The sequence below is a fragment of the Jatropha curcas genome, chromosome 1 (assembly GCF_041381405.1).
Source record: "Jatropha curcas cultivar XTBG-Jc1 chromosome 1, XTBG_Jcur_1.0, whole genome shotgun sequence".
NCBI classification, from domain to species: domain Eukaryota; kingdom Viridiplantae; phylum Streptophyta; class Magnoliopsida; order Malpighiales; family Euphorbiaceae; genus Jatropha; species Jatropha curcas.
Genome location: NC_143151.1, coordinates 1,854,543 through 1,878,745, shown reverse-complemented (window position 1 = coordinate 1,878,745; position 24,203 = coordinate 1,854,543). Strand labels below are relative to the sequence as shown.

At 34.7% G+C, this 24,203-nt stretch overlaps 3 protein-coding genes and 1 long non-coding RNA gene across 8 annotated transcripts; all 4 read left to right on the top strand.

Moving 5' to 3' along the window:
• The first annotated feature begins 1,586 nt into the window (after window positions 1-1,586).
• On the top strand, window positions 1,587-6,180 carry LOC110008874 (uncharacterized). Of its 5 annotated transcripts, none has more exons than XR_005176983.2 (5): window positions 1,587-2,449; window positions 3,496-3,809; window positions 4,607-4,720; window positions 4,884-5,153; window positions 5,345-6,180. It is a non-coding gene; the product is annotated as an uncharacterized LOC110008874 (long non-coding RNA). The 5 variants fall into 5 exon arrangements; XR_005176984.2 differs by having other exon boundaries at window positions 3,484-3,809; XR_005176986.2 differs by lacking the exon at window positions 1,587-2,449 and having other exon boundaries at window positions 2,456-3,809; window positions 5,345-5,520; window positions 5,647-6,180.
• Window positions 6,181-6,669: 489 nt separating this feature from the next.
• Window positions 6,670-10,332, top strand: LOC149498773 (putative disease resistance protein At1g59780). The gene has a single exon (XM_089726568.1). The coding sequence runs from the start codon at window positions 6,943-6,945 to the stop codon at window positions 10,120-10,122; it is 3,180 nt and encodes a 1,059-aa protein (XP_089582694.1). The 5' UTR covers window positions 6,670-6,942; the 3' UTR covers window positions 10,123-10,332.
• A 3,057-nt stretch (window positions 10,333-13,389) lies between these two features.
• On the top strand, window positions 13,390-17,049 carry LOC149498772 (putative disease resistance protein At1g59780). Its single transcript, XM_089725814.1, has one exon. It carries the CDS (start codon window positions 13,773-13,775, stop codon window positions 16,932-16,934), a length of 3,162 nt encoding a protein of 1,053 aa, XP_089581940.1. The 5' UTR covers window positions 13,390-13,772; the 3' UTR covers window positions 16,935-17,049.
• A 3,554-nt stretch (window positions 17,050-20,603) lies between these two features.
• On the top strand, window positions 20,604-24,123 carry LOC149498771 (putative disease resistance protein At1g59780). Its single transcript, XM_089724674.1, has one exon. It carries the CDS (start codon window positions 20,790-20,792, stop codon window positions 23,913-23,915), a length of 3,126 nt encoding a protein of 1,041 aa, XP_089580800.1. The 5' UTR covers window positions 20,604-20,789; the 3' UTR covers window positions 23,916-24,123.
• Window positions 24,124-24,203: the final 80 nt, after the last annotated feature.

Sequence of the window (24,203 nt, the reverse complement as noted above, 5' to 3'; positions counted from 1 at the left end):
TGCTTGGTACTGTCTCGAGCTTGTGTGTGTTATTTTTTAAAAAATTTATAATAATTTTAATTGTTTAAATGAATAAACGAAATAATAAATAATTATTATTGAAAGTTGAAATTTGAAATTTGGCAGGCAAAATGACAAATTATTTGACATAATAAATTATAACCTTTCTTCCTTTTTTTTTTTACTCTAATTTTAGTTTACAGAAGAGTGTTGTAAGGCTATTGGAAGTTTTCAAAATTAAAGTTTATCATAATATGGTTTTTCTTACTTATTGACATGTTATGTGGAGACATAAGAATTGGGATAATTTGTGTAAATTTGCAAATAAATAAATAAATATGTATGTATGCCTAATTAAATTTATAATTTTTAATGAGAGTACTTTTTGTGCCGTAGGACTTTACTATTTTAATAGTCATCCATTGGATTAACTTTTGTGCAGTTGCCAAAAAATATAAAAAAATATATGAATACTTAACTAGTCAAAATGATATTTGGATAGTAATTTTCATTTTCATTGTTTAATTGCTTTTTGAAAAATTTCAAAAATGATATTTTGTAAGGATAAAAATTTTTTATTCTCCGATTTTTTAACCTACCTATAGATCAAATATGAAGATATTTAAAAATTGTTTTCACTTTTACGCTTTTTCTTTTTTTCTTAACTAATAACTAGCAACACTCTCATTTTAACATATATATATATATATATATATATATATATATATATATATATATATATATATATTTCAAAAATGATATATATATTTTCATTCGTTTGATCTATAAAAATAGAATTCATAAATCGGATTTAGACAAATTATTTTTTAAAGTGTATATAAATTGTGTAACACAATCTTTTTTTTTTTATCTCCTAAATTCAGATCCACATTTCCAATCCCTTCTTGCTTTATTAACATCTTAAAAAAAAAAAATGATTTGAGAGTGCAATATACAGGATTCCAATCACTAGAAAGACTTTAATGGAGTCTCCGCATATATTCTTTTCTAGTGGATATGTGCCTTCCTTTGCTTTTGGAGTCTTTATTCTTTTGTAAATGAAGACAAAATCTCCAATAACGTCTTCCATCATTAACAACATGTTGCTTTTGGGGTTGAGTTGATTCGTTCAGTTGATAACCGATTAATTTCCATCCAACAATTAAACTATAAGTTTTTATTGCTAATACAGGTTTCCAATCGGTAGGGCTATAATGGTTCAAAAAGTAGAAAGACTAATCAGACCACACTTGATTGACAACATGTGCTTTATTTTGGTTTCCTTTTAGTTGATTGACCTCATTCATTTAGTTGATAACTAATTCATTCCTATCCAACAAAAGACTAAAACAATGTTACTGCAACAAAAAATATTTTATTGATGTAAACTATATGTATTTATACAGATTGCTAAGCCTAATTTGAAAATCAAATCCCACTTTAATAGGGATACAATATTATTTGCAAACATTCTTTCCTAACAGATATTCTTTCATCATCTGCTAATAGATTATACAGATGGGCTTGGGCTTGGCTATTACCCACCCTCAAGCTTAAGGGCAATTATAAAGCCCTAGCTTGGTATCGGTTTGTCCAAGATTACAGCAGACAACCCCACTTTACCAGCCTACTGCGGCATCAACTTAAGAATTTGTCAACTATCAAAGCTAGGCAGCAAGCACAGTTGTAGAAGGCCAGCCTCCAATGCTCCATTGAAGAAAAGAGTACAAGTGAACAATTGGAAGTAGTTTCAACCTGATTTCAGGCAATAGAGTACATAAAATCATCTACAGTGTATCATTGTGTTCCTCCTCCAAGGCGTTGATGAAGCCCTAGCTTGATCTTATTCTTCAGAAACGGTAGGCAAGATAGGGGTTTAGTGAGCATATCGGCTGTCTGATCAGCGGCAGCCACATGAGAGACACGCAAAATGCCTGACTGAACCTACTCTCGAATAAAGTGAAAGTCAATCGCTACATGCTTCATACGAGAGTGAAATACTGGATTAGAGCTCAATTGTGTCACACCAACATTGTTTCAATAAATCACAGGGCGATTCTTCAATTGAACCTGCAACTCAGAGAGAAGATGCAATACCCAGTTGAGTTTAGGTGCTGTGTTTGCCACTGATTTATATTCAGCCTTCGTCGAAGAACGCGCAACCGATCTCTGTTTCTTAGAGCTCCACGAAATCAAGTTGTAACCAAAATACACAACAAATGCTCCTGTCGAATGGTACCCATCACGATCTCTCCCCAATCTGCATCAGAGAAAGCATGCAAGACAGATGGAGAATCTTTAAACAGCTGAAGTCCATCATTCAAAGTTCCAATCAAATACCGCAAAAGTCGCTTTGCTGCTGCCCAATGTTCTATTGTGGGTTGATGATTAAACTGAGAGAGTTTATTGACAGAGAAGGCAATGTCTGGATGAGTCAGAGATAAATACTGTAAGCTTCCTATAACTCTTCTATATTCTGCCGGGTCAGACAATTTAGCACCTGTTGTGAGCGTCAATATGGAATTGCTTGCCATTGGTGTTGATATTGATTTTGCATTGCTCATATGTGTCTGCTTAAGAAGCTCTAAAATGTATTTGCGTTGTGACAACAGTAGCCCGTGCTTATTTGGTATAACTTCAATACCTAGAAAGTAGTGCAGTGAGCCCAAATCTTTGAGAGAAACCCTCGTTGCCAAAACAGTGATATAATCTTGAATAAGCCTTGTACAACTACCCGTGATTATGATATCATCAACATACACAATAAGTAGCAAAGTACCTTTTAATGACTAATTTATAAATAAAGAAGCATCTGATAAGGAATTGACAAAACCTGTATCCAGTAGATGTTGACGTAGAGCTTGATACCAAGCCCTGGGCCCCTGTTTCAACCCATAGATTGCTTTCCGTAAATGACAAACATAATGGGGTTATCTACATCTTGAAACCCTTGTGGCTGGGCCATGACTACATCTTCTGTCAATGGCCCTTGTAAAAAAGCATTGTTAACATCGAGTTGACGTAGTTCCCAACCATTAGTAACTGCTATACTAAGAACTAGTTGTATAGTTATTGGTTTAACAACCGGACTAAATGTTTCATAAAAGTCGACAACGGGACGTTGATGAAAGCCTTTTGCCATTAATCGGGCTTTGTATCGTTGAACCGTACCATCTGAATTACGCTTGATCCGAAACACCCACTTGCAGCCAACCAGATTTTGAGAATCAGTAGGAGGAACTAATTTCCAAGTCCCATTACTCACCAAAGCATCAAATTCTTCAGAACAGGCTTTCCTCCACTTAGGATCTGTGAATGCTTGTGAAATTGTGCGAGGTTCAGTGTCAGTACTTGATGTGAACTCACAAGAAAGACTAAGCTTTTGTATGGGTTTATGAATATTATTTTTGCTTCGTGTGACCGTATGATGACTATTTATTACTGCTGGTTGACGAATACTAACATCAGAATGTTGCTCTTGAGTGTGAGACACAGGAGTTGGAACAACAGCATTAGGCACATGAGCTGCAACACCAGCTATAACATCAAGATTAGGCACATGAGCTTGTACCTCAGCACAAATAGCAGCTGATATGTCTGTGTTGTAAGGAAGTCTCTGAGCAGTGGAACCCTCTTGTCTAGGTGCAGCAGGTACCATAGGCGTAGTAATGAGTGGCATGGGAATTTCTGAAAAAGTAGCAGCATGGGATGAATTTATCCATGCTGAAATTGGAGGCGACGACAAAGACACTGACTTTAAGGAAGTAGCAAATGGGAAAACAGATTCAACAAACTGAACATGACGAGAGGTATAAATTTTGGAACTTTTGAGATCTAAACACTGATATGCACTTTGAGAAGATGAATAACCAATAAAAACACATGGCTTAGACTTAGGTTCCAATTTATTATGTGTATAAGGTTTGAGCCAAGGATAACACAAACAACCATAGATCCTGAGTTTCATATAGTTTGGATTAGAACCAAAAAGACAGAAATATGGATTTGATATGTTCAAAAGTTTCGAAGGCATCCTGTTAATAAGATAAACTACTGTAGAAAAAGCATATGGCCAATAAGAAATAGGCATGGAAGCATGAGATAATAAAGTTAAACCTGTTTCGACAATATGACAGTGTTTTCTTTCAGAAATGCCATTATGCTCGGGTGCGTGTGGCAGAGTACCTTTAAAAGAAATACCATTGGTAGATAAAAATGAGGCTAAGGCAATGTACTCACCACCATTATTAGAATACAAAGTTTTTATTTGTCTATCAAAGAAGTTTTCTACAAGAGCTTTAAATCTAATGAAGACTGATTGCACTTCAGATTTCTGTTTTAAGTGATAAAGCCACGTATAACGAGTGTAATGATCAACAAAAATGACATAGTATTTGAAAGCAGCAGTAGAAATTACAGGAGATGTCCACACATCAGAGAAAATAATTTCTAATGGTTGAGTAGACTTTAAGTGTAGAAATAGAGAAAGGCAATTTATGACTTTTATTAACCAAACATGAATTACATTGAGAAATAGACTGGATTGAATTGGAATGTAATGGAATAGAATTATTAGAAATAATATTTTTGAATGTTAATAATGCAGGATGACCTAGACGAGAATGCCAATCAATGGCAGAAGCAACGGTGGATGAAAAAGCTAGCAAAGGAGTTGATGTAGGCCACTTATAAACTCCATCCTTAGGCGTGCCCCTGAGAAGTAGGTTCCCTGTCAAGAGTTCATTCACAAGAAAGAAATAAGATGAGAATTCCACTGAAACATTATTACTCACGCAGAATTGATAAACAGAAATGAGATTCTTTTTCATTTGTGAAACACAAAGAACATTTTCTAAAGAAATTTCTTTAATTGCTGTTTGTAGAGTGGCACTACCAGTGTGACTGATACTCAAACCTAAACCATCTCCAATCATCACATCCTCCATTCCCGTGTACAGGCAGTGTAAAGACAAATTATTGAGGTCAGCAGTAATATGCTGATTAGCACCAGAATCCAGCAGCCATGGGGTTGATGAAGAAGAAGAAACTGCAGAAAAATTGGCTTGTGGATGACTTGCAACTGGAACAACTCGAAAGGAAGGACACCGGTTAGCTGAATGACCTTGAGTACCACATATTTGACAACGGTCAAGGTAGGGTTTATGACCAAATTGCTGATTATTCGGCCCATGGAGATTATGATTGATGGGATACTGAGAGCCGCTGCTATTCTGATTTCCTTGATTATATAGCTAGCTTCTTTGTTGATTGGCTTGGTGATTGAAAGGCTGTTTCTAGTGATTGTTACTATTCTTATTTTTTGTTCTTTGTGAATAATTTACAGTGGCTGGAAAATATGTTGGTGTAGCAGAAGGAAGAGTTGCCTCAAAGTTATGAGTTTTTCATGTAACTCATCAAAGGGTATCGCAGAATCACGAGCATTGATAGCCTGTATGATTTCTTTGTAAGCATTTTCCAAACCTTCTAAAATACGATGAGTGATGTCTTCCTCAGACATAGGTGAGTATAACATTGCTAGTTCATCAGTTTTCATCCGAATTGCCTGCATGTATTCTATAACTGTTGAACTACCTTTTGTGATGCTTTTAAGTTGAGCTTTGATTTGTTTGATTCTGCCCCTAGAAGGTTTGGCATAGATAGTCTCAAGAATATCCCATGCTTGTTTGGATGTTTTGGCTGTTGCAATGAAAGGAATAAAAGAAGGTCAGAGAGCACCAATGAAAGCATTGATGAGAAGATGATCTTGCCTAATCCAATGACTATATTCTGAATTGGGAGTAGAAGTTCCAGAAACAGTGGGAGATGGACAAGGATGAGAGCCATCTATATGGCCAAGAAGATCATAACCTATTAACAAGCTTTGAAACTGAGGTTTCCAAGCAATGTAATTTGATCCTGTGAGCTTTAGAGGAGCTTGTGCAGCTACATTAAATGTTACTAATTGTATAGATGTATCACTCATTGTGGAAGAGATGAAAAAGAAGAAAGGAAAAGGATCAAGAGACGTTTGTCTTGGAGCTCTGATACCATAAAAGACTAAAACAATGTTACTACAACAGATATATTTTATTGATGTAAACTATATGTATTTATACAGATTGCTAAGCCTAATTTGAAAATGAAATCTCATTTTAATAGGGATACAATATTATTTGCAAATATTCTTTCCTAACATATATTCTCTCATCATCTGCTAATAGAGTATACAGATGGGCTTAGGCTTGGCTATTATCCAATAGCCAAACTGTAAGCTTTTTAATCAGCGATTGATTGATGATAAAAGTTTCTAATCAGCTGCTGATCTTATAAATTATATTTTAAAGCTTTTTCTTATCAGTTGGTAAGTGATTTATATTTAAATTATGCTTGGTTTTCATTAATCTTATAAAATAATTACCAATAAAATTTTTATTTAATATTTTTATCATTATTTAAAAATAATAATTTATTTTAAAAAGTTTAATAAATATTTTTATTTATGTAATAAATTAAACTTAAAAAATAATATATTTACTCTAAAATGAAATATAAATGTGTACACATTATATGTCATACTATATGAAAATAAAAATAATTATACAATCAACTGTCATTTTACATTTTAAAAACAACCATCCCTATCACTTATTTTAGATGAAGAAGGTGAAAGAAGGCTATGTGGGATGCTAATTATCCAATAACTGAGAAATTACCAGTGTAGAAGAAAACGAAGACTTCAAGTCAACGAAGACAAAGTTTCATCACCATGCCCAACTTTGTATAATAAAAGCAATTCATAAAATTTCTCTTTACAGACTAAAAAGCTCCTAACAAGTACTGTCCCTAACCCAGCACCTTACATGACCGCTCCTTCTAAATAAAGAAAAAAACTCCATACTTTACTCATCTTCGGCTCGTCCCTTCACTTCTCTCTTCTGCAACATGCTTTCCTTTCCCAGAACAACTAACCCAGACATGGCAAGACAAACCGTTTTGTCTGTTTTAGGAAAAATTTTGCATCTTCTTGTTCAAGAGTCTGATTCATTGCTTGGATTTGAAGATCAATTCCAATGGATCGAAGCCCAGTTGCGAACATATGCTGATTTGTCGCAGAACGTGTTGTCCCCATATGTATTAATCGAGATTATGTATGACATTGAAGATTTGATTGATGAGTTGATAATCAGATCAGCCCAAAGGAGGAGTAGAGAAGCTATCATTCACCGTATTTTGAGCCTTGTTGATCTTCCAAGACAGTTCTTTTATGTTTTGGCACTCATCGACTTGACAGATTCCTATAGATTCTACAAAAAATTGGAAGCGATCAAAGTTAATATTTCCAGAATATTCAGCGTGATTTTGGCATCTGGTTCTTGGCATAATACCTTTAGCCCATATGATTTGGAAATAGGCACGACAATTGTTTCGCCTGTAATTTCTAAGTTTGAAGCCTTAGCTACTAAGAGACAGCTCAGGCCTGCAGTTAGAAAGCAAGCCAGGTGGTTAAGAGATGAATTCAAGTCCTTGAAGGTCTTTCTAAAAGATCTTGAATCACGAGAAACACTGAGCGAAAGGGTAATGGCATGGACGGAAGAACTTTGCGATGTTTGTCGCTCCACCGAGAATGTTGTTGGGCTCTTCTTGACTAAAAATGAGAAAGATAATCCCAAAAGCTTAGTCTGGTCCCCCCATAAATTCATTTCCCAACATAATCTTGTCCAACAGATGGCTCGAATCCAAGTTAAAGTCTCTGATATTTCAGAACGAAGATATGAAGCCATTCATCAAAGAACATGGCACAGGCACGGATATCCAAGCATAACTCCTCCTACTGCTACTCTTGAGCAACTTGATATTCATATGGTCAGCTTTGAAGAGGATGTTGATGCAGTTATAAAACAACTGCTCAAAGATGATCCTCGCTGCCTCACCATTTCAATTGTGGGTGTCAAAGGCATTGGCAAGACAAACCTTGCAAAGTTGATCTGTGGCAGCCAGGTTATTTTAGATAATTTCCCTCACCGGAACTGGGTTGCTAGACCAAATGATCATGCTATCATGGAAGAGATTTTGAGCCTTCATAATAAAGAACGTCCAAAATTATATTATAGTTCTTATCGTGTCATAGACAAAAACTACAGAAATAGGCTGAGGGAGATGGTTAATAATTTATTATTGGATAAGAAGTGTCTCATCGTTGTTGATGGCTCGAACGCAAGTAAATTTTGGCGAGAAATGGGAACAGCATTCAGAGACATATCTAATGGCACAAGAATAATTTTCCTTGTTGATAGGTTATCAAAAGCTCCACCAGTCACCGAGACCAACTCTGCTTACAGACTGCATCTGCGAACCAATGTTGAGAGCTGGGAATTGTTCAGACATGCTTTGAAGATAAAGATCCCTCCAGAGCTAGAGCTAAATCTGAAAAAACATATTTTAAGAAAATGTGGGGGGTTGCCTAAGGTGATTGTGAAATTAGCAGAACTGCTATCACAGAGAGATGCAACTCTAGAGGAATGGTCAAGGGTGCTTGACCAACTAAATAAAGATGAAGAACCTTGGTCAGGCGCCTTGGAAGAGATCAACAAATATTTGCCATTGTATTTGAGGCGATGTCTCTTTTATTTTGGATTATTTCCTGTGGGTTATAAGGTTCCTGCAAGAAGATTGATTGCTTTGTGGGTTGCTGAGGGTCTGGGGCGTCAACAGAATGATGACAACTCCCCTGAAGATGTTGCAGAGGCGTGTTTGAGAGAGTTGATCAGTTATAATACGGTTCAAGCGACAGAGAGGAAACCCAATGGGAAGGTGAAGACGTGTTGCCTACCAGAGGCCCTGCGAGTACACTGGTATGCAAAAGCTAAGGAAGCTAATTTTGTCCGTGCTCATATTGAAAACACCAGTTCCATGCGCCGCATTGCTGATCATCTTGATCAGAATGATGCCATCTTCGAGCACATTCATGGTAATAGCACCACTTCCCTGAACTCTTGTTACAGAGATACCATCACTCTTTTATCATTTGATACTCGAGAAGGAAATAGAGCAGGACAAGATATAGGGAACTTTCTTGATCGATGCATCTCCAGCAATTGCTTCCGTTTTCTATGGGTGCTGGATCTTGAAAATGTTTACAAGCCAAAATTGCCCAAGGCAGTAGGTCAGCTCATACACTTGAGATACCTAGGGTTGAGATCAACTTACCTAGAAATGCTTCCCATGTTCACTGACAAATTGGTGAACCTTCAAACACTTGATTTGAAGCGCACTTGCATCAATACTCTCCCCATCACTATCTGGAAGATGCAAAAACTAAGGCATTTATTCTTAGATGAGAGTTTCTGCAGCACATTTATCCTGCAACAAGAACACAGCTCTTTAGTGGAACTTCAAACATTTTGGGGTGCATTCATAAATGAGAATAGTCCAGTAAAAAATGGCCTAGACAGTTGGTTAAGCATCAGAAAGTTGGCACTGAAATGCAAAATATCAGACCCATCTCAAAAAGCAGCCATGTCCTTGCAACTGTTTAATATAGCAGATTGGGTTCTGAATCTAAAACACCTTCAATATCTGAGGTTGAAGTCATTTGATGAATCAGGTCAGCCTTGGGATGTACATTTGCAGTCTTTATCAGGCAATGTGGAGCTTTCTGATATATATTTGGTTGGAAAGCTTAAGAATCAAGATCTTATATCTAATTTTCCGCAAAGCCTCACTGAGGTCACCTTGTCTGCATCTGGACTAATCGAGGACCCAATGCAGGCATTAGAGAAGCTTCCCAACCTCAGAATTGTGAGATTGTTTTCGAAATCATTTTCAGGAAAGAAAATTCTTTGCAAAGATGGAGGATTTCCAAAGCTTGAAGTCCTCAAGCTGTGGGAGCTGGAGCTATTAGAGGAATGGAATATGGAAAAAGGAGCAATGCCTAGTCTGAAACACCTGGAGATTAGACACTGCATAAATTTGAAGATGCTTCCTGATGCACTGCGATGCATTGACACCCTCCGAGAAGTAAAACTAACAAAACTGCCAATGTTATCATCAACCCTGAAAGATAAACAAAATGAAGATTTGAATAAAATTGCGCATGTGCGCCTCATCTGTATAGAAGATTGATAATGCAGAACAGAAGTTCAAGTATAAAGGGTATCAGCATATGTATTCCTCTGTTTGCTTATAGCAAATATATGCATCGTCTAATAATAAGTAAGGCATATCAGAGATGTCTTTGCAGCTTGTAATTCTTCTGTTATCGTTGTAATTTCTAGTGTAATATTGAATATTTATCCATAATTATTCTCCTCTTTATGCTTGGTAATGTCTCAAGCACGTGCGTGTTATTTTTTTAAAATTTCTAATAATTTTAGGTTTTTAAATGAATAAACCAAATAATAAATAATTATTTATTGAAAGTTGAAATTTGCCAGGCAAGATGAGAAATTATTTGACATAATAAATTATAACCTTTGGTTTTTTTTTTTTTTTTTTTTTCTTTTTTTTTTTGGTTACTCTAATTTTAGTTTACAGAAGAGTGTTGTAAAAAGAAAAAAAAGAATACTGAAAAAGCCAATAACTTAGAAATTACCAGTGTAGAAGAAAACGAAAGACTTCTAGTCAACAAAGCCAAAGTTTGATCACCATGCCCAAATATCTCCTCAGAGACTAAAAAAGCTCCTAATAAGTACTGTCTCTATACATATCACCTTACTTGACCGCTCCTTCGAAATACAGGGAAAAAAAAAAAAAGCTCCAAACTTTACTCCTCTTCCCTTCACTTCTCTCTTCTGCAACATGCTTTCCTTCCCCAGAACAACTAACCCATGCATGGCAAGACAAACCGTGTTGTCTGTTTTAGGAAAAATTTTGAATCTTCTTATTCAAGAATCTGATTCATTGCTTGAATTTGAAGATCAATTCCAATGGATCGAAGCCCAGTTGCGAAAATATGCTGATTTGTCGGAGAATGTGTTGTCCCCATATGTATTAATCGAGATTATGTATGACATTGAAGATTTGATTGATGAGTTGATAATCAGATCAGCCCAAAGGAGAAGTAGAGAAGCTATCATTCGCTGTATTTTGAGCCTTGTTGATCTGCCAAGACAATTCGTTTATGTTTTGGCCCTCATCGACTTGACAGATTCTTATAGATTCTACAAGAAATTGGAACTGATCAAAGTTAATATTTCCAGAATATTCAGCATGTTTTTCCAATCTGGTTATTGGCATAATACCTTTAGCCCATATAATTTGGAAATAGGAACTACAATTGTTTCGCCTGTAATTTCTAAGTTTGAAGCCTTAGTTGCTAAGAGACAGCTTAAGCCTCCAGTTAGAACGCAAGCCAGGTTGTTAAGAGATGAATTCAAGTCTTTGAAGGTCTTTCTAAAAGATCTTGAATCACAAGAAACAATTAGTGAAAAGAGAATGGCATGGATCGAACAAAGGGCAAGGGAGTGCAAATTTATCCATACCCAGATTAAGAGAATCCTAAATAAGAAAAAAATATTCATTTAGTTTTTGGTTCCAAAAGTTGAATCCAGATTAATAAGGTGTAAAGTAAATCCATCTATTAATTGAGCTAATTCTTTAAATTAAAAATTTTGAAATATTTTGATAGTTATCCTTAATTATTTTTTGCAAAAACATTTAAAATGACAATTTTGTAAATAGCATATAAATAGCAATACCACCTTTTTTATTGCCCTAAATTCACTTCCAAGTCGCTTTAAAAATTACTTTATTCCCAAAAAAAAGAAAAGAATTGCTTTATTAATATACAACATAGTGGATTCCAATTGTTAGAAAGACTTTGATGGAGTCTCTACATACATAGTTTTTTAACCTTGTCTATGCACCTTTATTTGGTTTTTTTTTTTTTTTTTTTTTTTAGTTTTTAACTATCCAGTGTTCGAAGCCTACTGGCTTGACTAATTTAGATTTGGCCAGATAGAACTATAAAAAGAGATAAAACGCTCTTTCTTAAATATTTAAAGAGACTCTATGTTTAGAATTTGAACTCAGTCCTCTGCTTATAGAGAAGATTGCAAGTGAGAAGACTTCAAAGTAAATAAAGCCAAACTTTCATCATATGCTCATCTCATATCTCATATATAATAAATGTAATTCATTGACCTATATTGTATGGGTCTTTATGGTTGGATTTTGTAATATTTAGAGATGATTTTATTGAGTTTTATAAGTATTCTTTCTTATTATTAGTCAATTAGATGAGTTTTATAAGTAGGATTCTTTTTTGGGTCTATTTGGTGAAATTAATTATTTTGGTAGTTAGTAACGTGTAACTATTAGTTGTTTTAGTAGTTGTTCATCAAACGTTAAAATCTAAACTTTCCAAATTCAAACACTATATAAAAAAATAGCATTTAGCATTTTAATTGATAATACTAAAAATTACTTAAACAGTTATTGCCGTACAAAATTTGATATATCGTCCAATACATGAGTGACTCAATAATGAAATATTCTAATTGACAATTTAAAATTATTTATTCAACTTTTTTAAAGCCTAAAATCTAATAATTTGAAAAAGTAAAAAGAAGAAATCTTTATTTACTTTATTGGGTTATCCACAATGTTATTATTAATTAATCACATAATAGGGATTAGGGAACATATTCAATTATTATATGAATATTTCAACTTTTAGAAAATAATTAAAAATAATAATAATAAGCAACTTTTATTATGAGTGCTTTTTGAGCATGTGTTCTATTTTATTGAACGGTCCATCAGCTTTTTATTTCTTTCCACATCTCATTTACTCTTTTGGGCTTTTACTATATTCAATGAACATTAAAAAGCTAAGCTTTCATTTGTAATTTTTGTCAATTTTACTAATTAAACAAAATTAGAAAATTGACTTTCTAAGAAATATACAACAAATTATAAGATTAAAAAAAACAAATTGATTAAAAAATTGAAGATAAAATATATCTTATATTAAATTAATTAAATTAAGCTCGCAATTTTTTTAAAAAAAGAAATAGCTATTGAGGTAGCATCAAATTGGTGATGTGAACGCAAGTCGAATTTTCTTGTACGGTAATGTCGGAGCCTAGTCAAAAAGAACCATTATTAACAACATATTTATTTTAAATAATTTAATAAATATTTTTATTTATGTAATAAATTAAACTTAAAAAATAATATATTGACTCTAAAATGAAATATAAATGTATACACATTATATGTCATACTATATAAAAATAAAAATAATTATACAATCAACTGTCATTTTACATTTCAAAAACAAACATCATCAAAATTTTATTAAATACAAATTATTTATCAACTGATCGCTAGTAAACGGATGGATCAGACGGACGTAGTAATATAATTTCGCACAGCTAGAACACTTCACCTAAAACAATATATCTCTTATCCCTTCTCTTTTTTATGCAAGCAATGCCAGTGAAAGAAGAAACTGTTTAATCATCCCTATCACGTATTTAAGATGCAGAAGGTGAAAGAAGGCTATGTGGGATGCTAATTATCCAATAACTTAGAAATTACCAGTGTAGAAGAAAACGAACACTTCAATTCAACGAAGACAAAGTTTCATCACCATGCCCAACTTTGTATAATAAAAAGCAATTCATAAAATTTCTCTTTACAGACTAAAAAGCTCCTAACAAGTACTGTCCCTAACCCAGCACCTTACTTGACCGCTCCTTCGAAATAAAGAGAAACACTCCATACTTTACTCCTCTTCGGCTCGTCCCTTCACTTCTCTCTTCTGCAAAATGCTTTCCTTTCCCAGAACAACTAACCGAGACATGGCAAGACAAACCGTTTTGTCTGTTTTAGGAAAAATTTTGAATCTTCTTGTTCAAGAGTCTGATTCATTGCTTGGATTTGAAGATCAATTCCAATGGATCGAAGCCCAGTTGCGAAAATATGCTGATTTGTCGCGGAACGTGCGGTCCCCATATGTATTAATCGAGATTATGTATGACATTGAAGATTTGATTGATGAGTTGATAATCAGATCAGCCCAAAGGAGGAGTAGAGAAGCTATCATTCACTGTATTTTGAGCCTTGTTGATCTTCCAACACAGTTCTTTTATGTTTTGGCACTCATCGACTTGACAGATTCGTATAGATTCTACAAAAAATTGGAAGCGATCAAAGTTAATATTTCCAGAATATTCAGCGTGGTTTTGCTATCTGGTTTTTGGCATAATAATTTTAGCCCATATGATTTGGAAATAGGCACGACAATTGTTTCGCCTGTAATTTCCAAGTTTGAAGTCTTAGCTACTAAGATAAAGCTCTGGCCTGCAGTTAGAAAGCAAGCCAGATGGTTAAGAGATGAATTCAAGTCCTTGAAGGTCTTTCTAAAAGATCTTGAATCACGAGAAACACTAAGTGAAAGGGGAATGGCATGGACGGAAGAACTTTGCGATGTTTGTCGCTCCACTGAGAATGTTGTTGGGCTCTTCTTGACTAAAAATGAGAAACGTAATCCCAAAAGCTTATTTTGGTCTCCCCGTAATTTCATTTCTCAACGCAATGTTGCCCAACAGATGGCTCGAATCCAAGTTAAAGTCTCTGATATTTCAAAACGAAGAAAAGAAGCCATTCATCACAGAACATGGCACAGGGACCGATATCCAAGCATAACTCCTCCTACTGCTACTCCTGAGCAACTTGATATTGATATGGTGAGCTTTGAAGAGGATGTTGATGCAGTTATAAAACAACTGCTCAAAGATGATCCTCGCTGCCTCACCATTTCAATTGTGGGTGTTAAAGGCGTTGGCAAGACAAACCTTGCAAAGTTGATCTGTGGCAGCCAGGTTATTTTAGATAATTTCCCTCACCGGAACTGGGTTGCTAGATCAACTGATTATGCTATCATGGAAGAGATTTTGAGCCTTCATAATAAAGAATGTCCAAAACGTGTCAGAAATGAAAGCTACACAAATAGGCTGAGGGAGATGGTTAATGATTTATTATTGGATAAGAAGTGTCTCATCGTTGTTGATGGCTCGACCGCAAGTAAATTTTGGAGAGAAATGGGAACCGCATTCAGAGACATATCTAATGGCACAAGAATAATTTTCCTTGTTGATAGCTTATCAAAAGCTCCGCCAGTGAACGAGACCAACTCTGCTTACAGACTGCATCTGCGAAGCAATGATGAGAGCTGGGCACTGTTCACGCATGCTTTGAAGATAAAGATCCCTCCAGAGCTAGAGCAAAATCTGAAAAAACATATTTTAAGAAAATGTGGGGGTTTGCCTAAGGTGATTGTGAAATTAGCAGAATTACTGTCACATAGAGAAGCAACTCTAGAGGAATGGTCAACGGCACTTGATCAACTAAATCAAGATGAAGAACCTTGGTCAACAGTCTTGGAAGAGATCAACAAATATTTGGCTTTGTATTTGAGGCGATGTCTCTTTTATTTTGGATTATTTCCTGTGGGTTATAAGGTTCCTGCAAGAAGATTGATGGCATTGTGGGTTGCTGAGGGTTTGGGGCGCCAAAAGAATGATGACAATTCCCCTGAAGATGCTGCAGAGGCGTGTTTGAGAGAGTTGATCAGTTATAATATGGTTCAAGTGACAGAGAGGAAACCCAATGGGAAGGTTAACACATGTTCCCTACCAGAAGCCCTGCGAGTACACTGGTTTGCAAAAGCCAAGGAAGCTAATTTTCTCCGAGGTCACAATGAAAACGATTGTGCGATACGTCGGGTTGCTGACCATCTTGATCAGAAAGATTCCATCTTTGAGCACATTCATGGTAATAATACCGCTACCCTTAACTCTTGTTATAGAGATACTGTCACTTTTATATCATTTGATACTCGAGAAGGAAGTAGAGCAGGACAAGATATAGGGAACTTTCTTGATCGATGCATCTCTAGCAATTGCTTCCATTTCCTATGGGTGCTGGATCTTGAAAATGTTTACAAGCCAAAATTGCCCAAGGCCGTAGGTCAGCTCTTTCACTTGAGATACCTAGGATTGAGATCTACTTACCTAGAAATGCTTCCCATGTTCATTGATAAATTGCTGAACCTTCAAACGCTTGATTTGAAGCGCACTTGCATCAATACTCTCCCCACAACTATCTGGAAGATGCAAAAACTAAGGCATTTATTCTTAGATGAGAGTTTCTGCAGCACATTTTTCCCTCCACAAGAACCCAACTCTCTAATGGACCTTCAAACATTTTGGGGTGTATTCATTGATGAGAATAGTCCAGTAAAAGATGGCCTAGACAGTTTGTTAAGCATCAGAAAATTGGCTCTGAAATGCAAAATATCAGTCCCATCTCAAAAAGCAGTCATGTCCTTGCAACTGTTTAATATAGCAGATTGGGTTGTGAATCTAAAACACCTTCAATCTCTGAGGTTGAAGTCATTTGATGAATCAGGTCAGCCATGGGATCTTCCTTTGACTTCTTTGTCAGGCAATGTGGAGCTTTCTGATGTATATTTGGTCGGAAAGCTAAAGAATCAAGATCTTATATCTAAGTTTCCCCAAAGCCTCACTGAACTCACCTTGTCTGCTTCTGGACTGATCGACGATCCAATGCAGTCATTGGACAAGCTTCCCAACCTTAGGATTGTGAGATTGTTTTCCAGATCATTTTCAGGAAAGAAAATGCTTTGCAAAGATGGAGGATTTCCAAAGCTTGAAGTCCTCAAGCTGTGGGAGCTGGAGCTATTGGAGGAATGGAATATGGAGAAAGGAGCAATGCCTAGTCTGAAACACCTGGAGATTAGACGCTGCATAAATTTGAAGATGCTTCCTGATGCGCTGCGATGCATTGACACCCTCCGAGAAGTAAAACTAATAAAAGTGCCAATGTTATCATCAACTCTGAAAGATAAACAAAATGAGAATTTGGATAAAATTGCGCATGTGCGCCGCATCTGTATAGAAGATTGATAATGCAGAAAAGAACTTCAACTATAGATAGTACTTAAGCTCAAATGCCAAGAAGATTCTTATTAAATTGTTTGGAATTCAAGTCTTCTATATGAAACACTTTTTTTGTCTTTTTTATTAACTTCAGACATGTTCTGTATTTAACCCAAACGGATAGGTCAGGGCAAAAAACACTTGCAGGGTTGATCACTATAACTTAAGTCATGAGTTCAATAACTTAAACTCTGCAGGGTTAGCCCTTTTGCCTTGGAAGGTGAGGGATCAAAAAATATTCTGATATAGAATTTGTGTAAAATTTTTGAAAATATTGAATTTTCACTTTCTTTTCCTTTTCTACACCATTGTGTACAAACAAAGGGCAAGGGCGAGCAAATTTATCCATACCGAGAGTAAGAGAATCCTAAATAAAAAAAAAAATATTCATTTTGTTTTTAATTCCAAAAGTTGAACTCAGATTAATAAGATGGAAAGTAAATCCATCTATTAATTGAGCTAATTCTTTAAATTAAAAATTTTGAAATATTTTGAAAGTGATCCTTAATTATTTTTTGCAAAACCATTTAAAATACCAATTTTGTAAACAGCATTTAAATAGCAATACCACCTTTTTTATTCCCCTAAATTCACCTCCAAATCGCTTTAAGAATTACTTTATTCCCAAAAAAAGAAAAGAATTGCTTTATTAATATACAACATAGTGGATTCCAATTGTTAGAAAGACTTTGATGGAGTCTCTAAATATATTGTTTTTTAAGCTTGTCTATGCACTTTTATTTGCCTTTTTTTTTTTTTTTTTTTACTATTTGGTGTTTGAAGTCTATTCGTCTCACTAATTTGGATTTGCGCTAGATAGGCGTACAAAAGGAGATAAAGCGCTCCCTCTCGGATATTTAAAAAAAATCGATAACAGGGCCGAACTCAAGAGCTTTCCCTCCATGTGTTTAAAAAAACTCCATATTTAGATCTCGAACTTGAGAGCTCTGCTTTTTTTATTGATAAACCAATTACACAGAAGATTGCAAGTGACTTCTTAGAAATTTAGTATAAAAGAAAAAGAAGACTTCAAAGTGAATAAAGCCAGACTTTCATCACATGCCCATCTCATATCTCATATATGATAAAAGCAATTCATTGACCTATTTTGTATGGGTCTTTATGGTTGGATTTTGTACTATTTAGGGATGATTTTATTGAGTTTCTTAATAACATCTCAAAAAATAAAGTATTCTTTCTTATTATTAGTCAATTAGATGAGTTTTATAAGTAGAATTCTTTTTTGGGTGTCTGTTTGGCGAAATTAATTGTTTTGCTAGTTAGTAGTGCCTAACTATTAGCTCTTTTAGTAATTGTTTATAAAATGTTAAAATCTAAACGTTTAAAATTCAAGCGCTATATGAAAAAAAAAATAGTGTTTAGCATTTTGATTGATAACGCTAAAAATTACTTAAAAAGTTATTGCCTTGCACAGTTTGATATATCTTCCAATACATGAGAGACTCAATAATGAAATATTCTAATTGACAATTTAAATCATTTATTCAATTTTTTTAAAGCCTAATATCTAATAATTTGAAAAAGTAAAAAGAAGAAATCTTTATTTACTTTATTGAGTTATCGACAATGTTATTATTAATTAATCACATAAATAGGCATTAGGGAACATATTCAATTATTATATGGATATTTCAAATTTTAGAAAATAATTAAAAAAAAAATAAACAACTTTTATTATGGATAGGCATGGCCGGTTCAGTGAACCGCCGGTTCCGGTTCACTGAATCGCCGGTTCGAAATGTTTAAAATTTTGAACCGAAATCGACCCTTGAACCTCCGGTTCCGACACGGTTCAGCACGGTTCCGACGAACCGACGGTTCAAATTACGGTTCCGATTCGGTTCCGGTATTACGCAAATTTTTAAAAAAATAATAAAATTTTGATTCCAAATTCATGAATAAATAATAATTTTAAAATGTTTAAATTTTATTAACTAAATAAATTATTATAAAATTTTAAAAGAAAAACTTCTATTAACTAACTTAGAATTATTATTACATTAAATTTACAAATTTTGCTAATTTACTAATATAAAAAATTATAAATGGAATATAAAATTAATGGAATGAGTTGAAAATTATTATTTTCAAATACTAAGAAAATTATTTAAAAAATCAAATGAAGTAAATTTATGAATGGAAAAAATTGAGATTAGAGAAAGAATTTGGAATTGGATGTAAGAAAATAAAAAATAAACAATAGATAATTCCAATATTAAGGAAAATAAAGCAATAGAAAAAATAATGAACTATGGAAATTTGAGAGAATTTTGATTGAGAATAAGAGAAGAGTTAGGATATAATTGGTTGTGAAATAAAAAATCATCAACTCATCATATTTATACATGTTTCTCATTTATTAGTTTCCCAAAGTGTCCCTTATAACAGAAAAATAACAGCTATATTTTTGGATAATTTCGTAAATTACAGTAAATAAATAAATAAATTATTAAAAATGAATAAAATTTATTTACCAAAAAATAAATAAAAAACACCTATCATATCAAAAACTATCCGTTACACTCTTTTTTTGTACACTTGAAAGTATTTTTTTTAATATAAATTAACTATTCATGTACCATTTTTTATATAAATTAAGTCAAAAAATGTGTATTTTTTTTCATCACTTTTTATAACTTATATACCATTTTACTTCTCTTCACCATAAATCAAATCAACTACAATCAAATCAAGTGATATAAATTTTTTTATAAAAATTTTAAGCTACAATTTTTTTGTGCATCCGGTTCGAACCGGACCGGAACCGCCGGTTATCCGCCGGTTCGGGGCCGATTCCGGTTCATATTTTAACATTCACATGAACCTTAACCGGCCCTTGAACCGCCGGTTGCGATTTAAAATTATGAACCGCCGGTTTTGATCTGATTTTAGTTCATCTACAGTACGGTTCGGTTCCAATTCGGATCCGATTAGAACCGAACCGGTGGCCATCCTAATTATGGATGCTTTCTGAGCATGCGTTCTATTTTATTGAACGGTCCATTGACTTCTAATTTCTTTCCACGTCTCATTTACTCTTTTGGCTTTTACTATATTCAATGAACAAATTGGTGGAGCCTAGTCAAGAAGAACCACTGTTAACAACACGTGCTTTCTTTTTGCTTTGCTGTTGGTCGGTGAACTCATTAATTTTATTTATATCTAATTCATTTCTATTCAACACTAAAATTGTAAGCATTTTAATCTATAATTGATTAATAATAAAAGTTTCTGATCTTATAAATTATATTTTGAAGTTTTTTTCTTATCGGCTAGTAAGTGATTTATATTTAAATTATGTTTAGTTTTCATTAATCTTATAAAATAATTACTAATAAATTTTTTATTTAATATTTTTTATAATTATTTAAAAATTATATTTCATTTAAAAAATTTAATAAATATTCTTATTTATGTAATAAATTAACTGAAAAAAATAATATACTGACTCTAAAATGAAATATAAATGTATACACATTATATGTCATACTATATAAAAATAAAAATAATTATACAATCAACTGTCATTTTACATTTCAAAAACAACCATTATCAAAATGTTATTAAACATAAATTATTTCTCAACTGATTGCTAATATGAACGGATGGATCAGACGGATGTAGTCATATAATTTCGAACAGCTAGAACACTTATAGCAACTACTGTCCCTAACCCAATTCCTTACTTGACCGCTCCTTCGAAATAAAGAAAAAAAATCCATACTTTACTCCTGTTCGGCTCGTCCCTTCACTTCTCTCTTCTGCAACATCCTTTCCTTTCCCAGAACAACTAACCCAGACATGGCAAGACAAACCGTTTTGTCTGTTTTAGGAAAAATTTTGAATCTTCTTGTTCAAGAGTCTGATTCATTGCTTGGATTTGAAGATCAATTCCAATGGATCGAAGCCCAGTTGCGAGAATATGCTGATTGGTCGGAGAACGTGCCGTCCCAAGATGCATTAATCGAGATTATGTATGACATTGAAGATTTCATTGATGAGTTGATAATCAGATCAGCCCAAAGGAGGAGCAGAGAAGCTATTATTCGCTGCATTTTGAGCCTTGTTGATCTTCCAAGACAGTTCTTTTATGTTTTGGCACTCATCGATTTGACAGATTCTTATAGATTCTACAAAAAATTGGAACTGATCAAAGTTAATATTTCCAGAATATTCAGCTTCTTTTTCCTTTCTGGTTCTTGGCATGATACCTTTAGCCCATATGATTTGGAAATAGGCACGACGATTGTTTCGCCTGTAATTTCTAAGTTTGAAGCCTTAGCTACCAAGAGACAGCTCAGGCCTGCAGTTAGAAAGCAAGCCAGGTGGTTAAGAGATGAATTCAAGTCCTTGATGGTCTTTCTAAAAGATCTGGAATCACGAGAAACACTGAGTGAAAGGGGAATGGCATGGACGGAAGAACTTTGCGATGTTTGTCGTTCCACTGAGAATGTTGTTGGGCTCTTCTTGACTAAAAATGAGAAACGTAATCCCAGAAGCTTATTTTGGTCTCCCCGTAATTTCATTTCTCAACGTAATATTGCCCAACAGATGGCTCGAATCCAAGTTATAGTCTCTGATATTTCAGAACGAAGACATGAAGCCATTGATCAAACAACATGGTTCTGGGACGGATATCCAAGCATAACTCCTCCTGCTACTCCTGAGCAACTTGATATTGATATGGTTAGCTTTGAAGAGGATGTTGATGCAGTTATAAAACAACTGCTCAAAGATGATCCTCGCTGCCTCACCATTTCAATTGTGGGTGTTAAAGGCATTGGCAAGACAAGGCTTGTGAAGTTCATATATGAAAGCCAGATTATTTTAGACAATTTCCCTCACCGGAACTGGGTTGCTGGATCAAGTTATTATGAGATCATGGAAGAGATTTTGAGCCTTCATAATAAAGAATGTCCAAAACCTGTCGGAAATGAAAACTACACAGACAGGCTGAAGGAGATGGTTAATCATTTATTATTGGATAAGAAGTGTCTCATCGTTGTTGATGGCTCGAACGCAAGTGAATTTTGGCGAGTAATGGGAACAGCATTCAGAGACATGTCTAATGGCACAAGAATAATTTTCCTTGTTGATAGTTTATCAGAAGCTCCACCAGTCACCGAGACCAACTCTGCTTACAGACTGCATCTGCGAAGCAATGATGAGAGCTGGGCATTGTTCACACATGCTTTGAAGATAAAGATCCCTCCAGAGCTGGAGCAAAATCTGAAAAAACATATTTTAAGAAAATGTGGGGGGTTGCCTAAGGTGATTGTGAAATTAGCAGAATTACTGTCACATAGAGAAGCAACTCTAGAGGAATGGTCAACGGCACTTGACCAACTAAATCAAGATGGAGAACCTTGGTCAACAGTCTTGGAAGAGATCAACAAATATTTGCCTTTGTATTTGAGGCGATGTCTCTTTTATTTTGGATTATTTCCTGTGGGTTATAAGGTTCCTGCAAGAAGATTGATAGCATTGTGGGTTGCTGAGGGTTTGGGGCGCCAAAAGAATGATGACAATTCCCCTGAAGATGCTGCAGAGGCGTGTTTGAGAGAGTTGATCAGTTATAATATGCTTCAAGTGACAGAGAGGAAACCCAATGGGAAGGTGAAGACGTGTTCCCTACCAGAAGCCCTGCGAGTACACTGGTTTGCAAAAGCCAAGGAAGCTAATTTTCTCCGAGGTCACAATGAAAACGATTGTGCGATACGTCGGGTTGCTGACCATCTTGATCAGAAAGATCCCATCTTTGAGCACATTCATGGTAAGAACGCCACTTCCTTTAACTCTTGTTATAGAGATACTGTCACTTTTATATCATTTGATACTCGAGAAGAAAGTAGAGCAGGACAAGACATAGGGAACTTTCTTGATCGATGCATCTCTAGCAATTGCTTCCATTTCCTATGGGTGCTGGATCTTGAGAAAGTTTACAAGCCAAAATTGCCCAAGGCAGTAGGTCAGCTCTTTCACTTGAGATACCTAGGATTGAGATCAACTTACCTTGAAATGCTTCCCATGTTCATTGACAAATTGCTGAACCTTCAAACGCTTGATTTGAAGCGCACTTGCATCAATACTCTCCCCATTACTATCTGGAAGATGCAAAAACTAAGGCATTTATTCTTAGATGAGAGTTTCTGCAGCACATTTACCCCTCAACAAGAACACAGCTCTTTACTGGAACTTCAAACATTTTGGGGTGTATTCATTGATGAGAATAGTCCAGTAAAAGATGGCCTAGACAGTTTGTTAAGCATCAGAAAATTGGCACTGAAATGCAAAATATCAGACCCATCTCAAAAAGCAGCCATGTCCTTGCAGCTGTTTAATATAGCAGATTGGGTTGTGAATCTAAAACACCTTCAATCTCTGAGGTTGAAGTCATTTGATGAATCAGGTCGGCCATGGGATGTACATTTGCAGTCTTTGTCAGGCAATGTGGAGCTTTCTGATATATATTTGGTCGGAAAGCTAAAGAATCAAGATCTTATATCTAAGTTTCCCCAAAGCCTCACTGAACTCACCTTGTCTGCTTCTGGACTGATCGACGATCCAATGCAGACACTGGACAAGCTTCCCAAGCTTAGGATTGTGAGATTGTTTTCCAGATCATTTTTAGGAAAGAAAATGCTTTGCAAAGATGGAGGATTTCCAAAGCTTGAAGTCCTCAAGCTCTGGGAGCTAGAGCTGTTAGAGGAATGGAATATGGAGGAAGGAGCATTGCCTAATCTGAAAAACTTGGAGATTAGATCCTGCAAAAATTTAAAGATGCTTCCAAATGCACTGCGATGCATTAAAACCCTCAGACAAGTAAAACTAACAAAAATGCCAGTGTTATCATCAAGCCTGAAAGATAAACAAAATGAAGATTTGAATAAAATTGCGCATGTGCGCCTCCGCTGCATGGAAGATTGATAATGCAGAACAGAAGTTCAAGTATAAAGGGTATCAGCATATGTATTCCTCTGTTTGTTTCTAGCAAATATATGCATGATTAATGTCAGTTTTTGTCTAATAACAAGTAAGGCATATCAGAGATGTCTTTGCAGCTTGCAATTCTTCTGTTATTGTTGTAATTTCTAGTGTAATATTGAATATTTATCCATAATTATTCTTCTCTTTATGCTTGGTACTGTCTCAAGCATGTGTGTTATTTTTTTAAAATTTATAATAATTTTAATTGTTTAAATGAATAACCAAATA